Source organism: Loxodonta africana, chromosome 3 (assembly GCF_030014295.1).
Source record: "Loxodonta africana isolate mLoxAfr1 chromosome 3, mLoxAfr1.hap2, whole genome shotgun sequence".
Taxonomy (NCBI): Eukaryota; Metazoa; Chordata; class Mammalia; order Proboscidea; family Elephantidae; genus Loxodonta; species Loxodonta africana.
This window is the reverse complement of record NC_087344.1, coordinates 146393597-146416150: the sequence shown is the minus strand read 5'-3', so window position 1 is coordinate 146416150 and position 22554 is coordinate 146393597. Positions and strand designations below refer to the sequence as shown.

General features: G+C 36.5%; 1 protein-coding gene across 21 annotated transcripts in view; it reads right to left on the bottom strand.

Moving 5' to 3' along the window:
* The window catches only part of HFM1 (helicase for meiosis 1), a 134077-nt gene extending 115401 nt beyond the window's left edge, over window positions 1-18676 (bottom strand). For 10 of the 21 annotated variants that reach the window (XR_010321465.1, XM_064282300.1, XM_064282302.1 and 7 more), the window contains exons 1-4: window positions 18524-18641; window positions 11834-11921; window positions 7387-7499; window positions 5639-5936 (exon numbers count right to left, since the gene is read on the bottom strand). Coding sequence is in view for 18 of the 21 variants with exons in the window: in XM_064282300.1 (XP_064138370.1) it covers window positions 5639-5936; window positions 7387-7499; window positions 11834-11904 (482 nt within the window). In the remaining 3 variants the exon portion in view is untranslated. Of the gene's footprint in view, window positions 1-5638; window positions 5937-7334; window positions 7500-11833; window positions 11922-18523 lie in introns of those variants that run through there. The other 11 variants (XM_064282301.1, XM_064282306.1, XM_064282305.1 and 8 more) reach the window with 11 other exon arrangements.
* Between the last annotated feature and the right edge of the window lie 3878 nt (window positions 18677-22554).

The window sequence follows — 22554 nt, the reverse complement described above, 5'->3', positions numbered from 1 at the left end:
TCTTCCTTTTCCATGTTTTTGAAGAGATTGAGTAGAATTGGTGCCAACTCTTCTCTGAATTCCCCACTGTAGCCACTGTAGCCACCTGGTTCTGGGCTTTTGTTATTGGTGGTGGTGGTGACAGTTTTTTTAACATCTTCAGTCTCTTTTTTTGTAATGGGTCTGTTAAGATTTTGTGTTTCTGTTTGTGTTAGTTTAGGTAGGTAGTGTGTTTCTAGGAATTTGTTCATTTCACCTAGGTTTTCAAATGTGTTGGAGTACAGTTTTTCATAGTAACCTGTTATGATCCTCTTTATCTCAGTTGGATCTGTTGTATTGTATTCAGTTTCATTTCTTAATTTGGTTATTTGTCTCTTCCAGTTATTTTCTTTTGTCAGTCTAGCCAGTGGTTTGTCTGTTTTACTGATCCTTTCAAAGAAACAACTTTTGGTTTTGTTGATTCTATTGTTTTTCTATTTGCTATTTTGTTTATTCCTGCCCTGGTCTTTATTATTTCCTTTTTTCTGGAGGCTTCTGGGTTCTTTTGCTCTTGTTTTTTATTTGTTCAAGTTGTTATTTTAAGTTAATGACTCTGGATCTTTCTTCTTTTTTAATGTAGGCCTTTTATTGCTATGAATTTCCTGCTGAGCACTGCTTTTGCTTTGCCTTAAAGGTTTTGATACGTTGTGTTTTCATTTTCATTTGATTCTAATAATATTTTAATTCACTTTTGATTTCTTCTATGACCCAATAGTTTTTAGCAGTGTACTATTTAGTTTCCATGTATTCATTTTTCCTCATACCATTATGATCTGAGAAGATGCTTTGTATGATTTCAATCTTTCCAAACTTGTTGAGACTTGTTTTGTCATTCGAAATGATCCACGTGTACTCCAAGAGTATGGCCCCTGGACACCCTTTTAGCTCAGTAATGAAGTCACTCCCAAGGTTCACCCTTCAGTCAAAGATTAGACAGGCTCATAAAACAAAACAAGACTAAAGGGGCACACCAGCCCTGGGGCAAGGACTAGAAGGCAGGAGAGGACAGGAAAGCTGATAATAGGGAACGCAAGGTCAAGAAGGGAGAGTGTTGACATGCTGTGGGGTTGTTACCAATGTCATAAAACAATAATGTGTACTGTTTAATGAGAAACTAGTTTTGTCTGTAAACCTTCATCTAAAGTACAATAAAAAAAAAAAAAGAAAGAAAGAAAAAAATGATCCATGAGCACTAGAGAAAAATGTGTATTGTTCTGTTGATAATGGAGTTCTATGTATGTCATTAGGTGAAACTGGCTTTCGGTTTTATTTAAGTTCTCAGTGTCCTTAATGATCTTCTTTTTAAATGTTCTCTCTAGAATTAAAAGTGGTGTGTTGAAGTCGCTTACTATTATTTTGGAGTTATTTCTCCTTTCATATTAGTCAGAATTTGTTTCATGTATTTTGGAGCATTAGCTGTAAGGTGCATATTTATTTATAATTGTTACATATCGTTACTTGATTGACCATTCCATTATTATGTAATGCCCCCTTGTCTCTTGTAACAGAATTTGATTTAAAGCCTATTTTACCTGTTATCAGTATTGCCACCTCAGTTCTTTTTTGTTTATTGGTTGCATGGAATATTTGTTTCCACCCTTTTATTTTCAGTCTGTTTGTGTCCTTATGTCTACGGTGTTTCTTGTAGACAGCAAAATTATGTGGGGGTTTTTGTTTTTAACCCATTCTGCCACTTCCTGCCTTTTGCATGGGGAATTCAGATAATTTACATTTAAGGTTATTACTGAAAATGAAGTGTCTACCTCATTAATTTTGCTATTTGTTTCTTGGAGTGTTTCGTACCTTCTTTTTTTATTCTCATTTTTATGTTTCTATTTGGCTGCTTTCTTGTGATGAATCTTTTTGCCTTCTTCCTTCTTTTCATCTGTGTATTTTTTTCTCAGTGATTTCTTAGTGGTTACCACACATATTACATGATTTACAATTGTGACATTTAACATATGAGCAGTGGGTAACATACAACCTTAAAATATTAAATCTATTCCTGACTTGCTCCTCCCTCCCTCATTTCTGTTACTGAGTTTCCATAAACATCATTGTACATCCTATATCTGATAGGTTTGCTTTGTACCTAATTCTTACAATTTTGATGTTGTATTGTTTGCAGGGTTATATTACTGAGTTTATTCCCTGAAAATATCATGTACTTGGTCCTTATAATTGCTCAAGTTTTTGCATTTTTTCTTGTATATGGATTTGAGTATTTGTTTAACATTCTTATCTTTCCATCTGGAGAACTCCCTTGAGTTATAATTGAAGAGCTGGTCTGGTAGTGGAAAATTCCCAGACCTTCTATTTGGGAATGTCTTGATTTTCCTGTTTTTGAATGACAGCTTTGCTGGGTGAAGAATTCTTGGTTGGCAATTATTTTCCTTCAGTATTTTATATATGTTGCTCCATTGTCTTCTGGCATCTACAGTTTCTGAGGAGATAGCCACACTGATTCTTATGAAGGACTCTTGATATTTTATATTGTTTTTCTCTTGTTGCTTTCAGAATTCTTTCCTTGTCTTTAGTTTTCAGGAATTTTATTAGGATGTGGGGTGGAACTGATCTTTTTATATTTCTTCTAATTGGGGTTAATGTAGCTTCTTGTATTTGCAGGCTTGGTTCTCTGTCCAAGTCTGGGAAATTTTGATTATTACTCAGAAAATTCTATGCCTTTATTGTTGTCATGGTGCTCTGGAATTCCAATAACTCTAATGTTAGATTTCTTAATTGAATCCTGTATTTCCAGTTGGTTTTGTTCACTTTTCTTTGTTCTTTTGTTTTTCTTGAGACTTGATAAGTTCAGTTATTGTCTTCTAGTTCACTTAGTCTATCTTGTTTGTTTGACTCTATTGTTGAGTGTTTCTCTTGCTTTTTCTAATTCAGTTGCTTTATTCTTCACATCCAGCAGTCCTCTTTTTTTTTTTTAATGTTTTCAATTTCCTTGTTGAGTCTCTCATTTTGTTCCTCCATTTGTTTCCTGAGCTCTGTTATTTTTTCTGTGTCCTTTTTGCTTTCTTTAAACATATTTAGTACCATTGTCTGAAAATTTTCTATTTTTGACATTAACTTTGCCTACATAGGAGAAATTTCCTCTTCTTCATGATTTCCTTTTGACTGGTCCTTCTTCTCTTGTGATTTTGTGTGTTTTACTATTTTTTGTTGAACTTGGGCCATTTTGATACCTTTTTTTAACAGTATAAATTGTATTCTGATTTTCATGAGAAAATTTCTGGTTATACTTGGTTGAGTTTGCTCTGCTATATTCTAAGAACTACTAAAGGCACTCTTATCCTTAAGTTTTCTTCAGTGCTGATTCAAGAGTTCCAGATGCTTGGGATCTGGAGTTCAATACACATGTGTGGTAGATTTTAGCTGGCTGCAGACACTGATGTCAGCGGTGGTGTTCAGCTTTCCCGTGGCAATTAATGAGTGCTCTATGTCTTTCCGTCACAGGCGCTCCGTATAGGCTTTCCCATGGTATTCCACTGTCTTAGCCCTCTAGTGCTGCTATAACAGCAATACCACAAGTGGATGGTTTTAACAAACAGAAATTTATTCTTTCACAGTTTAGGAGGCTAGGAGTCCAAATTCAGGGTGCAGGCTCCAGAGGAAGGCTTTCTCTCTCTTTTGGCTCTGGGGGAAGGTCTTCGTCATCTATCTTTCCCTGATCTAGGAGCTTCTCAGCACAGGGACCCTGGATCCAAAGGATGCATGTGCTCCTGGCTCTTCTTGCTTGTGGTAATGAGGTCCCCATCTTCTCTGCCTCATTCTCTCTTTCATATCTCAAAAGAGATTGACTCAAGATACAACCTAATCCTGTAGATTGAGTCCTGCCTCATTAACATAACTGCCTCCAATTCTGCCTCATTAGCATCAGAGAGACTAGGATTTACAACATATAGGATAATCACATCAGATCACAAAATGGAGGACAACCACACAATACTGAGAATCATGGCCTAACCAAGTTGATACACACTTTTGGGGGACACAATTTAATCCGTAACACCCACTGTGGGCAGGGAGTCAGCTGTTTCCCTCTGTTTGCCCATCTAAAGTATCCCCCTTATCCTGGTGACTTTTCAGGACCTCTCAGTCCTAGTGCCTGTCCGTCTGGGGTTGCAAGATTCAAAAGCATTCTTTCACAGTGCCACAGTCTCCCTTCACCTCCCAAGTGCATGGTCCACAAGCTCCCATGGCCAATTTGTGCAGCCTTAGAAATTAGGTTATGGCTTCCCCAGTTTAGCTCCCATTCTGTGTTCTTTTTTCAAGATGTTGCCCAACCCAGTCCCAAAATGGCTGTGGTGAGTGAGTGCTCCAGATGCTAGCAAGTAGGTTCTCCCAGCTTCTGTGGTGTTTCCTGATCCTCCTCTCCTGTTTCTGGGCTCACCTCGACTCTCCAACACTTCAGCTGCTGTCCAGAGTTCTGAGATCTAAATCTGTGCTTGTTTTTATTCATTGTTCAGTGGGTTAGTTGCTGGGGAATAAATGGGAGCAACTGCTCACTTCACCATCTTGCCCTGCCCTTCCTTGTCACTTCAAAATCTTTTCCTCTCAATCCCAAATTCTGCCATTCTGGGTTACTTCAACATTCATGTAGACAATCCATTCAAAATTCTGGCCTCTCAGTTCCTTAGAAAATTCATCTTCACTGTCTTTTTCCTTCACATGAGCTCACTCATCATCTACTCTCTCACCCTAAGCTTTATCATTATCCAGAACTGCTCCTGCTCTTAAATCAATAATTCTGACTACAACCTATCCTTTTAGCTTGTTTGCTCGAAGTATAATGAAGTTGAAAAAACAAATTTACTGTAATTAACCTATCTAACCACTTCCTCAGGAAAACATTTTCTGACTCTAACACAGTAGTTCTCAAAGGATGATCTGGGGAGTCCCTGAAATCAAGGCGACTTTCATACTACTACTAAGGCATTATTTGCTTTTTTTTCTCTTATTTTCTGGCTAGCATACATGGAATTTTCCATAAGCTACATGCCATGTCATATCACAACTGGCTGACAGCAAAAGCAGATTTGATAATCAAGCTGTCTTCTACTAAGCTAGACATTCAGGGCATTTGCAAAAATATAAAACACTGACATTCTCATTATTTTTTGTTTTATAAAATGTAATTATTTGCATAAAATACACATTATTTATCTTAATGTAATGGATTTATCATTACTTTTTATGAATTTACAAATATTTTTTAAGCTTCAGAGTTTAAATTTCTAACATGATTAAATATTGATAGATATAATCCATATAAACAAAATGTCTGTAAATCCTCAATAATTTTTAAGTATAAAGGGGTCCTGACAACAAAAAGTTTGAGAACTTCTGTTCTAACTGCATACTTGATCAAAATAATTCTCATACTATAAAGTATTTAATCAATTATTTTTAGTTTTTTATTTACAATCTGTTTTTTTCCACTAAATTATAAGCTCCTTGAACCAGAATCTCAGAGCTAGTACAGTGTCTGGCACATAGCAGACTTGCTACTTGTTATTGCAGTTCTTCTCAATCAGATTGTACCATATTTCATACTTTTGTACTGATATTCAACTTGATTTATTGAATATTGTTTATTTCATTTAGTTACCTTTTTCGGAATGCTGATGTGCTCTCTCCTTTATCATCTGCAAAGTTAATTAAGTTTGTGTCATCAGGGACATTTTTCTCAGGTGCTATTTCACTGCCAATGTGATTTTTGTATTTCTGAGAAGAACCATACGTCAACTTGCCAGTAACGTGTGGTAAGTCACTGTTACCTGCCCCTCCTACATTTAGATTACCAAAGGAGAAGGCAAATTCGAGGTTTTGCATTGGTGAAATATAACGTATGTCTTCATTAGTTGTCTTTAAATTTGATGTTAACTTTTTTGGTCTCTTTTCCTGACCTATAAAAGAGGAATATATTAATATTATATACTCTCTATAAAAACTAATTTTCAAAATGATGGTGTAAAAAAATTTTTAAGCTTTCAAGAAGTTTGCTAATTAAATGTGAAAGGCAAAAGAAAATTATTACTACAATAACAGGATAATCTGCAATACCAAGTAAGGTTTTGAAATACAGGTGGTCGTTATTCTTATGAAATGTTACATCACTGAAGGGTGCTCAGAAGTTAATTCTGAATTACTGAAATTAAATGAAAAAACTACATAGGCTATACCTTATAAAATAGGTTTAACTCCTGACCCATAGAAATGATTATAATTGTTGTATTTAACTATCATATGTACTACAAATGATAGAATTATACAAGTAATTATAAATCTTTTTAAGTTTATATAAATAATTTACACACAGAAATACAATAACCAATCATATAAAATGTTACTGAATATGATTCAGTACTATATTATACAATGCTTATTCTTTTATCTTGAGTTTAAAAGTTTAGCAGCACTTTCATTAGAATGATAGAATTTTAATGGTTTCTTTATAGACTTTACAAGCATCTTTAGAAGGTTTCAGGCGGAGTTTGGACACCTTTTTAGGGCTAAAGTTTGCTTTACTATATCTGTATATATATGCTACATATTATTTGATACATACAAGAGTATATAATATATATGTACATGTTTATTATATAAGTAAATTATGAAGTTTAATAATAAAACATACACCCAAGAATCCACCACCTAATTTAAGAAGTATTACCACTTATATATCACATATATTGTTTGGATATGCTTGTTTTTGAGTTTTACAAAAATGGAATCAAACTATATGTACTAAAATCAAACCCACTGCCATCAAGTCGATTCTGACTCATGGTGACCCGTTGCGTTACAGAGTAGAACTGCTCCACAGGATATTCTTGGCTATGATCTCAATGCAAGCAGATCTCCAGGCCTTTCTTCCACGGTACCACTGGGTGGGTTTAAACCGCCAACCTTTAGGTTAGTAGTTGAGTACATACCATTGTGTCACCTAGGGACTTCAAACTATCTTCCTTTTTTTTTTTTTTAACTCAACGTATTTCAGGGATCTGGTTCCTAAACCAGATTATTCTACCTTTAGTACAGGACAAAGAAAAAACTGCATAGCAATGGTAGAAGTTTAAATAGTAAGAGAAAAAAATTCATAAAATAATCAGAACAAGTGTGTGTAAGACTGTATATGTGTATATATGTATGCATATGTATGTACATGTATGAATGGAGAAGGAAAATGTTTTAGATTTTAAGATTTGGTGAGAGGTATTTTGGATAAGAAAAATCTCTGACTTTCATTATATTTCATTAAAATAAAAGGAATTTATAATATCAGGTGCTACTAGATTTTTTACCTTGACAAGAACTGCATGGATTTGGCTTCACAACAAATATATGATAATTTACCTAACAGTTTATGGCTTTCTATTTCCTCCTCTAGCATCTGAGTATTTGGAATTTCTGAAATCAATGGAGCAGGTGGGAGAAACCAATCCAATGATTTTTCATTGCCTGGAGAGCTATGTAAGACATAAAAATGTGAATATATAAGTTCATAAAGATATAACATTAGACATGGGAAATAATATATTTATTAATTAAACATTACTCAATATCAGACTCTTAAACATCCCATAAATGAATTTTCTGTTATCTTTTGCTGTCTAATTTTGATTTATCCCTATATAGCAGCATTTTCAACCCTTTTTTCCTTATGTGTCATAGGATTAATAATGCTGTTATGTAACACATACTACCTAAATAATGGCTATAACTCTATCTCCTTTTCTCTAATCCAAATGCCAGTGACAGGAATCTTAAATATATCCAATTAAAAAAAAGTAGTAAATCATTCCCAAACCTTAGAATCTATGACACACCTCAACTCATCACAGGTCATCAATGTGTAAATGACACTGTTATTGGTGTTCTAGAGTATTCCTACAGCATTATTACAAATTAATGTCCTAAACCCAAATATTCTTGGTCTAGAACCATCTATAAACCACAGGAAATCTAAGAGATCAGATGAACAGACAAATCACTTCATAAATCTTCAGTAATTGATGACATTCTGCCATCTGTTGGCACCTTTAACTACCTTCCTTATCTTTTAGCTGTGATCTTAACATACGAAACCAAGTGCTGTTGAGTCGATTCCGACTCATAGCGACCCTATAGGACAGAGTAGAACGGCCCCATAGAGTTTCCAAGGAGCGCCTGGCGGATTCGAACTACCGACCTATACGGTTTTAATGTTTCTTTTCCAGCCAAAGTTGACTTGTCCTTCAGTAGACTGAAAATATAAGCGGTAGTTAGGTGGTAGAAAACAAAGTGAAGAAAAACATCATACACGTCTTCTATGCCAAGTCCCAAGGATTTTATAATTTATTTTTTATCCCCTCATTTAGGATTTTAAGCTCCCTGAAGTGAAAGACTCAGTCTTTTACTTTTCTCCTCTCATAGCTCCTAGCACAGAGCTACTGTAACCATATTTTTCAAATCAAAAATCTGTAACACATCATCTGACAATGTCTGTCATATATTCTGACAATAGACCAGAGCATCTGAAGTTTGGGACTGTGTCAGAAGGGTCTCCAAACCCCATCCCCTCCCAGGGTTCGAAGATTTGCTAGGAGGACTCATAGGACTCAGCCTATAACCATACTCATGGCTAAGACTTATTATAGCAAAAGGATACAGAGCAAAATCAGTAAAGGGAAAGGCAGATTAGAGGAAGTCCTCAGGGGAGCAGGCACAAGCTTCCAAGGGTTCTCTCCCAAAGGAGCCACACAGAATGCACTTAATTCTCCCAGCAACAAGTTGTGACAACATGTGCAAGATGTTACCAACTAGGGAAGCTTGTTAGAGACTCAGTGCTCAGAGCTTTTATTGGGGGGCTGATAATGTAGCATTCTCTGCCTGGTACATACCCAAATTCCATTATTCCCAAAAGGAAAGCACGAATTCAGCATAAACCATATCGTTTGTACAAATAGTTTAGGTACAGTGAGCCACTCTTACCAGTTAATGGTGGGAATCCTCTTGAAATCTAAGTTCTCAAAAGCCAGCAAGAGCCAATCTTGCAAGCAGGCCTTTTCAAAGGTAGCAGTTTAGGCCTGCTATGTTAACCTTTTTTTTTTTCTGCACAGGAATTATTGCAGAAAATCCAAGAAAGATGGTAACTATACAAGAAGCACACATCTAGCTGTACTATTCAGCCTTTCCATAAAATTAACTCTTCTTATGATTTCTCACTTTGTTTCCAGTGGTTCCGTCGTTTTCCCAATCACCCAGAATCCAAACTATAGTAGAATCTTGCTTACTATACATATCCAGACACATACAAGATCTTATTGCATCTTCCCTATAATACTTCTTGAATTAGGTATTTCCTCTGTACTCCCACTGTCACTATTCTGATCCAAACTCTAATCAACCTATGTCTGGTTGAAAACAATAGTGTGTTAACTGGCCTCACTGCCTCCAGGCTTTCTCTCTTCTATTTTACGCATTCTTACCATATTAATTTGAAATTGTTTTCATCATATTACTCCTATACTCAAAATCTTCCGAATAATGCCAACTTCTTAATAGCCTGGGGCTGCCTTACAGTTTTAACTTTCCGACATGTATTTTACAGTCCTGGCTAAACTGACCTACTTGTATACCAAATAGTTAATACATTCTGTTCCTTCTCATCTTTGCTCAAAGATGTTTCCTTTACTTGGCTTGCCCTTCTGCCCGCCCATCCCCATAACCACGTATAGATGTTCTACTGTTTTATGCATGCGTTAATTCATTCAACAATTATTTACTAAGTACTATGTGCCAGACACTGCTCTAGGCACTTGAGTTTATATTCATTCAAAGTCCAGCTCGAATCCCACGTTCTCCAAAAAAATATCCCCAGGTTCCTAAATATTTTATCCTTTCCCTCTTCTTACAGATTGCTTGAACTTAAGTTTATCACAATCCTTCCTGTATCAGTAGTGTGTGTGTATAGACACATGATAGATAATAGATTAAAAAAAAAAATCTGTTGCCATCAAGTCAATTCCAACTCATAGCACCCTACAGGACGGAGCAGAACTGCCCCGTAGGGTTTCCAAGGAGTGCCTGGTGGATTCAAACTGCCGACTTTTTGGTTAGCAGCCATAGCTCTTAACCACTACGCCACCAGGGTTTCCAGGTAATAGATAGGTAATAGGTAATAGGGGAGGGAGGGAGAGAGGAAGGGAGGGAGGGAGGGATGGACAGATGATAGATAGATAGATATACAGATAGAAAGAATACTCCCTCTAGCTTGTAAACACCTAAGGATTTCTTTCATTTCTTTTTGCATCATTAGTGCCTAATACAATACTTTATATAATTCGGTATAACATTCAGTAAATGTTTGCTGATTCAAGTCTATGAATTTTAACACATAAATAACCATGTTTGAGATCCTTGTCGTCATTAAAAGAGTTTCACAGTCTACTTCAATTTACCTTTCTAACTTTATGTCCCACTCCTTCCCCTTTATGAATCTACTCCAGCAAAATTTCTCTACATACCCTCTCCTAAAAGTACCATGAATTGTCCCATCTCCATTTCTTTTCTCTCACTGTGACACTCTGCCTTAAAGTGTCCACTTCCTCTTTGCTATAAGAATTATCACAACTTTCAAAACTCCCTGAAGTCCCCCTACCACTACCATAAAGCCTGACCTTAGCAGTCTAGCCCAAAATGACCTTCTCTCTGAATCTGAAACTTCATTGCATGAAATATATGCTTACCATTTGCTTCGAACATATTTTTGACTTTGTATTGTTAGGACAATGACCATATGTTCCAATTTGCCCAGGACAGTCCTGAATAACACTTGTTGTCCCAGTTTGGATACACTTGTTCATTCCTGGATGATGAACTACATGGGCATACTAGGATTTATTCATGTTTGGCGTTCCATATATATGTTTAATCTCTTCAACTAGATTTCAAGTTTTTTTAAAAAAGTAAAAGTCTGTTTCATCCTTTTTATACCCCTTTCAGCATTCAATCATATTTAAATATTTGAATGAACAAAAAAATAAAAGAATGAAGCAATAAATAATACAATTTGCTAACTGCTTCATTAAAATAGGATAATACAACAGAACAAATACATAGAAAATTTAAAATTTAGAGAATTCATATGTGAAAATCCATAGAAGCCAGTATTTTACAGACTACCTATTGTCTATTCTTATTTCTTTTGGTCCCACATCTTTATTTCCATCCTTACTTTTTGCCTGAACTGAATTTGCCTATTACACTTAGCCTTTGGTCACACTGCCCATTCTGTCTCCAAAATGTTCCATCACTCCTTGTCCTGAACTACCTTTTGACCATTACTTCTAATCTTTACCTTGGCCAAAAATAATTTGGACAAACCAGAAATGCAAATAAATGGGAGCCAAACAGGCAAGATCCTACTCTATTTTTAAAATGATAGCATTTAAAATGTTAAACTTCAGTTACCCTTACATGTGAATTCCATGTTTACCAAAACCAAACCCAAATCCATTGCCACTGAGTTGATTCCAACTCACAGTGACCCTATGGGACAGAGTAGAGCTGTCCTGTAGGGTTTCCAAGGAGCAGCTGGTAGATTTAAACTGCCAACCTTTTGGATAGCAGCCGAGCTCTTAGCCACTGTGTCACCAGGGCTCCATGTTTACCAAATATATGACTAAAACATCATTCTGTTGATCCCCCCCTTTATTTATATACTTATTTACAGAGAGAAAATTAAAACTCCCTAAGGATTAAAAAAAAAAAAAAAAAGGCCCTAAAACAATGTACTATGTTACATTTAAGGCAAACTTACTTTTCAGTTTCATCTGGTTTTTCAAAAAACAAATTGTCCAAAGAAAACAAGCAGTCATTTGACTTCAGCATTGTTGAAACTCTGAAAACTACAAAAAAGAGAAAATGTAGTTTATATTTTATTTACAAAGATGTAGAAAAATATTCCTGGATAAACAGACTATAATTATTAATTTCCCAGAATGTCTTATAAAACACAACTACAGACTACATTTCCAGCATTATCTTCTGTAACTTTCTCCAAAACCTGTTGCCACTAAGTCAATTCGGACCACAGCAACCCTAAAGGACACAGTAGAGCTGTCCCATAGAGTTTCTAAGGAGCTGCTTAGTGGATTTGAACTGCTGACCTTTTGGTTAGCAGCTGGGCTCCCAACTTCGTCCAAAGTGCCTCCAAAATGTTCAAATAGATTACTGTCTGTTCTCCACTCATTCATGCACTGTCACACTTCTAGGCCTCTCCTCATACCACACCATTCCCCACCTGGCAAATTCCTACCCATCCTCCAAGGTATAGGTCAAATTTGTTTAATTTGCTTAAGTCAATACACATTTAAATTGGTATACTATGTCCCCTGTTGCCCTTGAGTCGATTCCAACTCACACAGACCCTATAAGACAGAGTAGAACTGCCCCATAGGGTTTCCAAGGACCGGCTTTAAAGATTTCTCCAAAATCTTCTCTGAATTTGTCCTCTTCCTCCCTCAAAAATTAAATCATTCCTTCTGGGCTCTGATACTACTTCGTTCGTCCTCTATTACAGAACCTAAGATAGTGCATTTTACCATGAATATGTGTACCTCTAACAATAACAATTTACTACGTACACATACAGTGCAGGAAGTATGTCCTATTTATGTTTCTATGCTCAGTATTACTTTTTAGTAACTTGTTAAGATTTTAAAAACCCATAGCTGTCAAGTGGATTCCGACTCATAGCAACCCTATAGGGTAGATTAGAACTGCCTCATAGAGTTTCCAAGGAGCGCCTGGTGGATTCGAACTGCCGACCTTTACGGTTAGCAGCCATAGCACTTAACCACCATGCCACTTGTTAAGGCAGAGAATTAAAAATTAATATAAACTTAACTGACATGGTACACGGACCTCTGGTGGCACAGTGGTTAAAAGCTCACGCTGCTAACCAAAGGTCGGCAGTTTGAATCCACCTGCTGGTCCTTGGAAAATCTATGGGGCTGTTCCACTCTGTCCTATAGGGTCACTATGAGTTGGAATTGACTCAGTGTTAACAAGGGATATGATACACCAATTTAAACACGTATTGACTTCAGCAAATTAATTTTGATGTAATCCACATGTATTTGCATTTTTTTTTTTTTTTTTTGCATATCTATCTCTTGTTCTCTCTCTCTGTCTCTCTCTCTTCAAGTTCCTTCGCCTCTACATACACACACGAATTCAGAATGTAACATTTTAGTAGCTGGGTACAAGGATGGGATGGTCAAATCCTAGAACACAATGAAATGAGGTTCTGAAGAACCAACTGATTTAGCTTTCTATAGAGTTTTTCCTGTTTTGCTTGCTTTCTTTCTTCCTCATGATGGTGCTAATGTTTTCGTCTTCACAGAATTCATGCCGACCCTCCAGGAGTCCCAACAGGTAATCTGCATGGCTCGAGAGAATTACTTCCCAAATTGTTCCATGGGATGTCAACAGGAGTTCCAAGAAATAAAGGGTTCCATTGTCAAATAAATTTGAGATACACTAGGTTAAAGAAAGTTTAGCAGGATTTTTATTTTTACTGGTAAACAAGACCTCTATTACAATAAAAAAAAAAAATTACAATAGTGTACATAAATAAACCCATTGCCGCTGAGTCGATTCCAACTCATAGCAACCCTATAGGACAGAGTAGAACTGCCCCATATGGTTTTCAAGGAGCGCCTGGTGGATTCGAACTGCCAACCTTTTGGTTAGCAGCCATAAGCTCTTAACCACTACACCATCAGGGTTTCCAATAGTGTACCTACTGAATCGAAAAACAGAATACAGCCCAACATTTACCAAACTTATTCTACATCATTACCAGTTCTCCCCTAAGCATCCCAGGAGACCAGTGTATGTCAGAACATTTCCTTCATTCATTAACAAATATTTACAGAGGAACTATTATGTGTCAGGTACTGTGCTAAGTGTTAGAAACACTTCAGGAAATGCTGTTCTAGTTTTTATCTAAGGCCTTATAAATGAAAAAAGCCTCGTGTTTACCTTTGTCTTCAGGAAATTCACACTAATTGTTCAAGGACATAGTACGTTATTCCTTCCAGAGATGCCCTCACAGAATAATGTGGCTATCTTTTATCATCGCAGAATATACCATTCATTTTTTTTTTTTTAATCTCTAAATAGAGAGATCTAACCTTTGCCTTCCTTTTATCACCTAGTAGACTGGCACAAGGAGCCCTGGTGTTGCAGTGGTTCTTGGCTGCTAACTGATTAACTGCTTTCTGGGAGAAAGATGCGACAGTCTGTTTCCGTAAAGATTTCAGCCTTGGAAACCCTATGGGGCAGTTCTGCTCTGTCCTACGGAGTCACCCTAGGTCGGAATGGACTCGACGGCAGTGCACGCATAGACCGGCAGAGTCCTTTTGATTGGTCTTTTCTTTTCCTCATTTTATTACTGCCTTAGCTACAGATGCTTGTAAAATAAAGGCCTGTTCAAACACTAGCACAGTATCTGACGAATGGTAAATTCTCACAAAAATTTGCTAATTTAAAAAAGGTTTAAATCTGGCAGGCTTTTACATAATCTTGACTCCAGTAATTTTTTTAAATGTAGTTTTGTATATACAAGAAGACTAGGATTTGAGGTTGCCAGCAAATGTATCGCTTTGGGGATAATTCTAGGTTTTATAGATATACATAATTTTTTAAATTCTTTCTACAGACATTGTTTTGGTATAGTCTTTACTTTGACAATGATCATCCTCTATGATTTCTGAATCCCAATAGATAGTTTTGCTTTCTACTATATATCACAACCCATTTATTGAAAACTTCATTCTTATTTCTTAGTAAATAGAGAATGCAGAAAACTAAATACAAATGTTTGAAATTTCTAAATACTTTTAAGATGTAAGTGTGATTGAAGGCATTTTATTGAAGATTGGAAGTTGGTGAATAATGTACCTTCCCCAAGGTTCAAATATCTAAAAACTATGCTGAATCATTTATAGATTTCCACTACTGTATTTAAGTTTCATATATAGTCTTTTTTTTTCATATTCTCATATTAGGTTATTGATATTTTTGCCAGTATTTAACATACCTAAATCAGTGAAAAACAACTGAAGGTGTAGTGGAAGGCTGGCAGTTGTCTGGTGAAGTAAAGTTATTTGGATAAATGATATAGATGTTCTTAATGCCTGAAGCCTAAATAACAGAATTTTAATTGTTTACTATATTATAGTAATGACCAACAAGTCTTCATCTTAGTTTCTAATTGTGAGATTTACCAGGTATATGGTTTTTACTACTGCCTACTCATCTTAAATTCAGTGAATGATAAAAAATTTGTATTTATGGTTGACTATTTTATATATATATACACACCTTTAAAGAATATTTGATAATAGAAACGAATGTTATTCTTTTTTGGTATGATAACTATGGTTGTGTTTCTCAAATAAGCTCTTTTAAAGATACATGCTGCAATAAATACAGAGGTAACGACAGGCTATCAGGGATTTGCTTCAAAATAAAGGGGGGAGAGGTAGAGGAGTATAGATGAAACAAGATTGGCAATAAGTTCTTGTTTGCTAAAGCTAAGTGATAGGTACATGGGGTTCATTAGAACAGTCTACTTATTGTATGTGTTTCAACTTTTCCCTAATGAAAAAATTTACAACACACACACACATACTCCTTTTAAATAATAATTCGTACATAAAGAAATGTTATCTGAACATAAAGGATAAAAACATTCTGCTCTGGCCACCTAGGAATATGGTAAAAATGTAGGGCTGAACAAAGACTTTCAAGGGATAATAGACAGTAGCACCATTTCAACAGGCACATTGCTTCCTTCATACTGCAGTTACATTCCCTGCACATCAATATTATATTCCAATTTTTTTCTAAATTCTGAAGCATGATAGAATATTCTATATGGAAAACATGAAATCAGATACACAAATCATAAAACATAAATCACATTTCTATTTATTCTGTGATGCTTAATACATTGTAAATCTTTCCTTAGGATTGAAACTAAAATCAAAGAAACTATGAGCGCCATCTCGTGGAGAAATCCACATACCAAGTCAGATTGTTAGGTACCTTCAAGTCAATTCCAACCCAGTGCTGACCAGATAAGTCTCTCCAATTTTCTGGGGTCGGGGGAGGAATATTTCAATGTGTGCTCCTTGAGAAAATGAAACTGGTAAGAGGGTTAAATCTGTGCACACTTCAGGACTCTTTCTACTGATTCAGAATATCGTGGATTTTTAAACTTATTTTAGTTATTGGGTTTTCCCTTTTCCATCTGTTTAACTGCCCTTGTATTTTTCTCAATATATTAATCACTCAGTCAGCAAAAAAAATAAATAGGAAAAATAAAACCAGATGTGTGGCTCTATAAATGCCTAAAACAATTTAACTTATGAACAACACAAGCCTAGAATCATAGGGAAGGAGGCAGGAGATCATTCAGAGATCTTATGTCAATGGAATCTTAAACATCTTCAAGTAAACAATTTCAGAACTTGAAAAAAATGAACAATTAAATGAAGATGCTAATCACAGTTTTATATTATCCCAAAAATAATCTCATCTTTCTAATCTTAGAAGCACTATATGTTTTTAAAAAACTAAAAATTTTTCTAAATTAAAACTTTCCAGGTCAAGTTCATATGGCTTTTGCCATCTCAGAATTTAAACAGAAAATCTTTTAACTCTGAGGCTAATATTTATGTGCTTCAATTCTTTATTCTAAAAGAAACTGAAAACAGGATCATGAAACTATAAAAATATTTGTTTCAGAAAAAAAAATGTTTCATAAACAGAAAAGCCCCCTGTATAAACAGCAAATATTTTCAAAAGAACTTCTGGTTCAGTTTCTAGTGTTAGCATAAAAGAGTCTAACTTGTTTTGGTTCAAAATAAAAACATGTGTATTTTAGTTCTCATGGAAAAAAAAAAAAAAACACGCCCCTATATAAAATTCTCCATCCCTTTATTTTGCATTATTATTCTTCATAGCACTACTTGGAAACTGGCATTATGTCATGTATTTAGTTGTATATTATCTTTCTCCCTCTAGAGCCAGGATCAGGGACTTCTTGCTCACTACCGTATTCCAGTAACCCAGAACAGGGCCAGGCACATAGTAGATAATCCATAATAATTAGCAATCATTAATTTATAAAAATAACTCTGGGACTTAAAATTACCTCCAAAATGTTTTATGTTCAGTTTTAAAATGTGAATTCTTTCTAGTTCATGATTCATGTAATCAAATTATGAAAGTTCTAAAAGGTGATGAATTTGGAACTTTCATTGTGTAAATCTTTTTAAAAAACACACAGGCCCTAGGAGCAGGGTCCATTTAAATAGGAGTTTGTGAGTTAGGAGGTGCAAGACTTTTAATTAATTAAAGTTTCAGGTTTAGGTTAGAATTTTCTGAATAAATTTCCACATTACTTATCACAAGTTTTTAGTTTCAGAATGTAGTATAAAATTATATTGCAAAACAAACAATATTGTCCCAAATATTTTTATTTTTTAAGACTATTTGCTTCTGCTATAACTCATCACTCTAAAATTAAACTATTTTTTGTGACCACAGGATTTGCTGCCTGTGAATGTGACCTGAACCATATCTATCTTCGTGACAATTTAGCATTTTCTTACCATTTATAATCCTTACTTATTGTATAATACTTTCACATCTATTAGTTATCCCTTACAGTTTGTACTCTAATATATTCATTTCAAAAGCGCAGAAACTTCGATATAATTAAATTACTGATGTGCTTGAAATCGTTGGTGAAGAAGCCAAAATCAATATTCACTGGAAAAACTAATCATCACAAGTGACCGCGGGGAATTTGACAAAGGAAGGAAATAAACACGGTAACTAATTATTCCGAATCTCTGAGCCTCGGCCAGAGAGGGGACCGTACTGCTGAGGCCCCTGATCTTCGCCACCTCCCTGGGCTCAGAGGCTCCAGCCCGGAACCGAATCAAAGCTTAAGCAAAAATATCCCTGTGGACTTCCAATGAATAGCCTAAATCCAGACAAGCCCACCGCAGACTCCCCCAGAAAGGCAGAAGCCTTCAGTACCAGAGCGCCTGAGCCAGTCCCTTCACCCGAACCTCGGTTCCTATCGCTGTAAAACGAGGCGGCTAAAACAGATGCGCGCGCACGCCCACCCCGCTCTCGCCCAGGAGGCGGAAAACAAACGCAAAGGGCTCCAGGAGCCACCAGAACAAAACAGTTCTGTGGGTGGGCCCGCCGCCCCACCAGTCGCACCGAAGCTGGACCCGGACCGCCGAACTCCGTCCGGAGCGCGCCTCAGGCAGCGCCCATCTTCTGACTGGAAACGCGGCCGAGGAGCCGAGCGCTGATGAGGGGACGGCGGGCGCTCTAACAACTTTCCCCGCCGGTACTCTGCCCAACCCTGAGGTGTTTAAGGCCAAACACAGCCCCCATGGCCAGGTCCCGCCCTCACCTCCCGGTCGGGTGTCTAGGGCCGGGTTCCCACCTCCCTACCGGACCTCCCAGCTCCTGCCCTCTCCTCACCGCGAAGCTCCCGGAACGCTAGTGCTCAGCTTCCCCGGGCAGCCCCGAGGCAGATCGCCTATTCATCAGCCCCTCACTGGCCCCCAGCCTAGCTAAGCCGAGCGCCAAGCAATAGATCCCTCAGGGCCCCGGCCATTCCTTTTTTGCCTCCAAAAGTTTATAGTTGGTTTTGAATATATGACTTGCAGGACACCGTGATCTATTCTCATTAAATAAAGCTCCTACTCCTGGATTTTAAGGGTCTACCTTTTTTTTACCAACTGGTAGGAAACCCTGGTGGTGTAGTGGTTAAGCGCTATAGCTGCTAGTGAGCAGCCAAGTTTTCAACCACTGCACTAGCAGGGCTCTGTCTATTTATATATATACAAAATATCACAGTGATGCCCACAAGATACATAGATTTCATTACTCTTGACAAACTTAATTTCATTCAGATATAAAATTAAATTTCGGAAATAAATGATTAAAAAATGCAATGACATTTAAATATGTTGTTCAGCAAGTGAATTTACGCTTATTTTGGTTTTGGTTTTTTACAAAAACACGTGGTAATGTGTTCTTACGCTATAAAAGTTAGTCTTTCAAGTTCCCTTAACAAAATAGTCCTCCAAAGATTGGTGGGTAATGTTTCCACAGAAAATCCTTTTTGGATGGTCAAATAGCAAATAGTCAACGATGCCCTCATTCCAAAGGTATTTGTCCTCTTTCGAAACCCCCACCTCTCACATCTAGGGCCCGCATGCTGCTGTGTGATTGCCCTATTCCTAGTCTCTCTTTTCTTTCCGTTGTTACTATTTGTCAGCTTTATGACCTTGGAAAAGAAATAACCTTTAAGTCTTAGTTCTTCATCCTCAATGATATTAATAAGCCTTAACTCACAAATATTTCTGCAATGGTTAAATAAAATAGTATTCATAATAGTCCTGTTGTTGTGTGCTATCCAGTTGATACCAACTCATAGTGACCCTATATGACACAGTAGAACTTCCCAGGAGCAGATCACCAGGTCTTTTCTCCCGCGAAGCAGCTGGATGGGTTAGCAGCTGAGCGCTTAACCATTGCACCACCAGGACTCCTTGTAATAGTCCTAGCCCACAGTACATGCTTAATATTAAGTTTTTTCCCCTTTTTTGAAATGTAAAATTATTCCAATAATTTGATAAACAGATTGTTTCAATGATGGTAAACAATAAACATATTGAGTTTTGAGGCAAAAGAATTTAAATTTTGACCTCATAAACTATTAATAAGAGAAATCTGAATAACCATCCACCTCAAAGGTAGTAGACCCATAGACTTTATATAGAAAAATGACCTAAAAAAAAGAAGAACGCAATCTGAGTAATAGAATTATGGGATTCAGCAACAGGCTGGTACTGAGGGATTCTTTCATGTCTGTCAAAGCACATAGTAACAAATGGTTACTGCTTTCATAAATAAAGCCTTTCATTCATTCGTTTATTCAAGAATGCAGTAGGGGTTTTATAGAGCCTTGTCTTTCTTCTAAATAACACATACGATGAAGCTTCAACTTTAAAAGGTAATATCAGAACAGTGGTAGAGTTACAAAGAGTCTTTTTTTTTTTTTTTTGTGGAGTTGCCTTGGTTTTTAGTAATATTGGAACATGTCCCAAGAAAATATTAACTTTTACAACCACTGTGTAACTGGACTGGTCCAGGTCTTGCTTGGCATGGGTACAGAGACACAAAGTGGGTAAAAGAAAAAAAAGTAGCTTTACTTACTTGGCCTAGTAAAGACGCACACTGGGACTGATGTTACCAAGGTGGCTCCCTGAACAATGGCTCAAGGGGTTTACATGGGTAAAGAAAACTGGCACAGAAAACCCAAAAGACTCCATAAGAAAACTACTAGAACTAATAGAAAGATTCAGCAGAACACCAGGATACAAGATAAACATACAAAAATCAGTTGAATTCCTGTACACCAATAAAGACAACGATAAAAAGGAAATCACAAAAACAATACCCTTTATAAAAGGCCCTAAAAAAAAAAAAATACTTAGGAATAAATCTAACCAGGGATGTAAAGGACCTATACAAAAAAAAACTACAAAACACTACTTCAAGAAACCAAAAGAGATCTACATGAATGGAAAAACATACCATGCTCATGGATAGGTAGATTCAATATTGTGTAAATGACAAGTCTACGCAAACTGATTTACAAAATGCAATCCTGATCCAAATACCAACAACATTCTTTAAAAAGATGGAAAAATTTATCATTAACTCTATATGGAAAAGGAAGGAGCCTTGGATAAGTAAAGCACTATTGAAGAAGAAGAATAAAGTAGGAGGACTCACACTACCTGACCTCAGAACCTACTATACAGCTATGGTAGTCAAAACAGCCTGGTACTGATACAACAACAGATACAATGACCAAAGGAACAGAATTGATAACCCAGATGTATATCTATCCACCTATGCTCACCTGATCTTTGACGAGGGCCCAAATTCCATCAAATGAGGAAAAGACAGTAATTTTTTTAAATTAGCTTATTTTTTTATTGTGCTTTAAGTGAAAGTTTACAAATCAAATCAGTCTCTCATACAAAAAGTTATACACACCTTGCTGTGTATTCCTAGCTACTCTCCCCTTAATGAGACAGCACATTCCTCCTCTCCTCCCTTTATTCCCCATGTCCATTCAACCAGCTGCTGTCCCCCTCTTCCTTCTTACCTCACCCCCCGACAGGAGTTGCACACATAGTCTCATGTGTCTACTTGAGCCAAGAAGTTCACTCCTCATTAGTATCATTATCCAGAAAAGACAGTATTTTTAACAAATGATGCTGGCAAAACCAGACGTCCATCTGCAAAAATATGAAACAGGACCCATACCTCACACCATATACAAAAACTGATTCAAAATGAATCAAAGACCTAAATATAAAGCCAAAAGCAATGACGTTCATAGAATTAAAAATAGGATCAATGCTAGTGGCCCTAATACACGGCATTAACAGGATACAAACCACAACCAACAGCACACAACCTCCAGAAGATAAGCTAGATAACTGGGATCTTCTAAAAATTATACACTTATGCTCATCAAAAGACTTCGCCAAAAGAGTAAAAAGAGAACCTACAGACTGGGAAAAAAAAATTGGCTATTACAAATCAGACAAAGGCCTAATCTCTAAAATCTACAAGAAAATCCAACACCTCTACAGCAAAAAGACAAATAACCCAATTAAAAAAGGGCAAAGGAACTGAACAGACACTTCACCAAAGAAGACATTAAAGCAGCCAGCAGACACATGAGGAAATGCTTGTGATCACTAGCCATTAGAGAAATGCAAATCAAAACCACAATGACATACTATCTCACCCCCGCATTACTGGCACAAATCAGTAAAACAGGAGATAACAAATGTTGGAGAGGCTGCGGGGAAATTGGAACCCGTATGCACTGCTGGTGGGAATGCAAAACGTTACAACCATTTTGGAAAAAGATATGGCGGTTCCTTAGAAACCTAGAAATAGAAATATCATATGATCCAGCAATCCAACTCCTAGGAATATATCCTAGAGAAATGAGTCTTCATGTGAATAAACATATGCACACCCATGTTTATTGCAGCATTGTTCACAATAGCAAAAAGATGGAAATAACCTAGATGCCCATCGACAGATGAATGGATAGACAAACTGTGATATATACACCTAGTAGAGTATTACACAATGATAAAGAACAACAATGAATCTGTGAAGCATCTCATAACATGGATGAATATGGAAGGCATTACGCTGAGTGAAATAACCCAGTCAAAAAGGATGAATATTGTTTGAGACCACTGCTGTAAAAACTCATGAAAAGGCTTACACACAAAAAGAAACAATCTTTAATGGTTACGAGGCAGGGGAGAGACGGAGATGGAAAAACACTAAATAGACAATAGATAAGTAGTAAATTTGGGGAAGGGTAAGACAGCA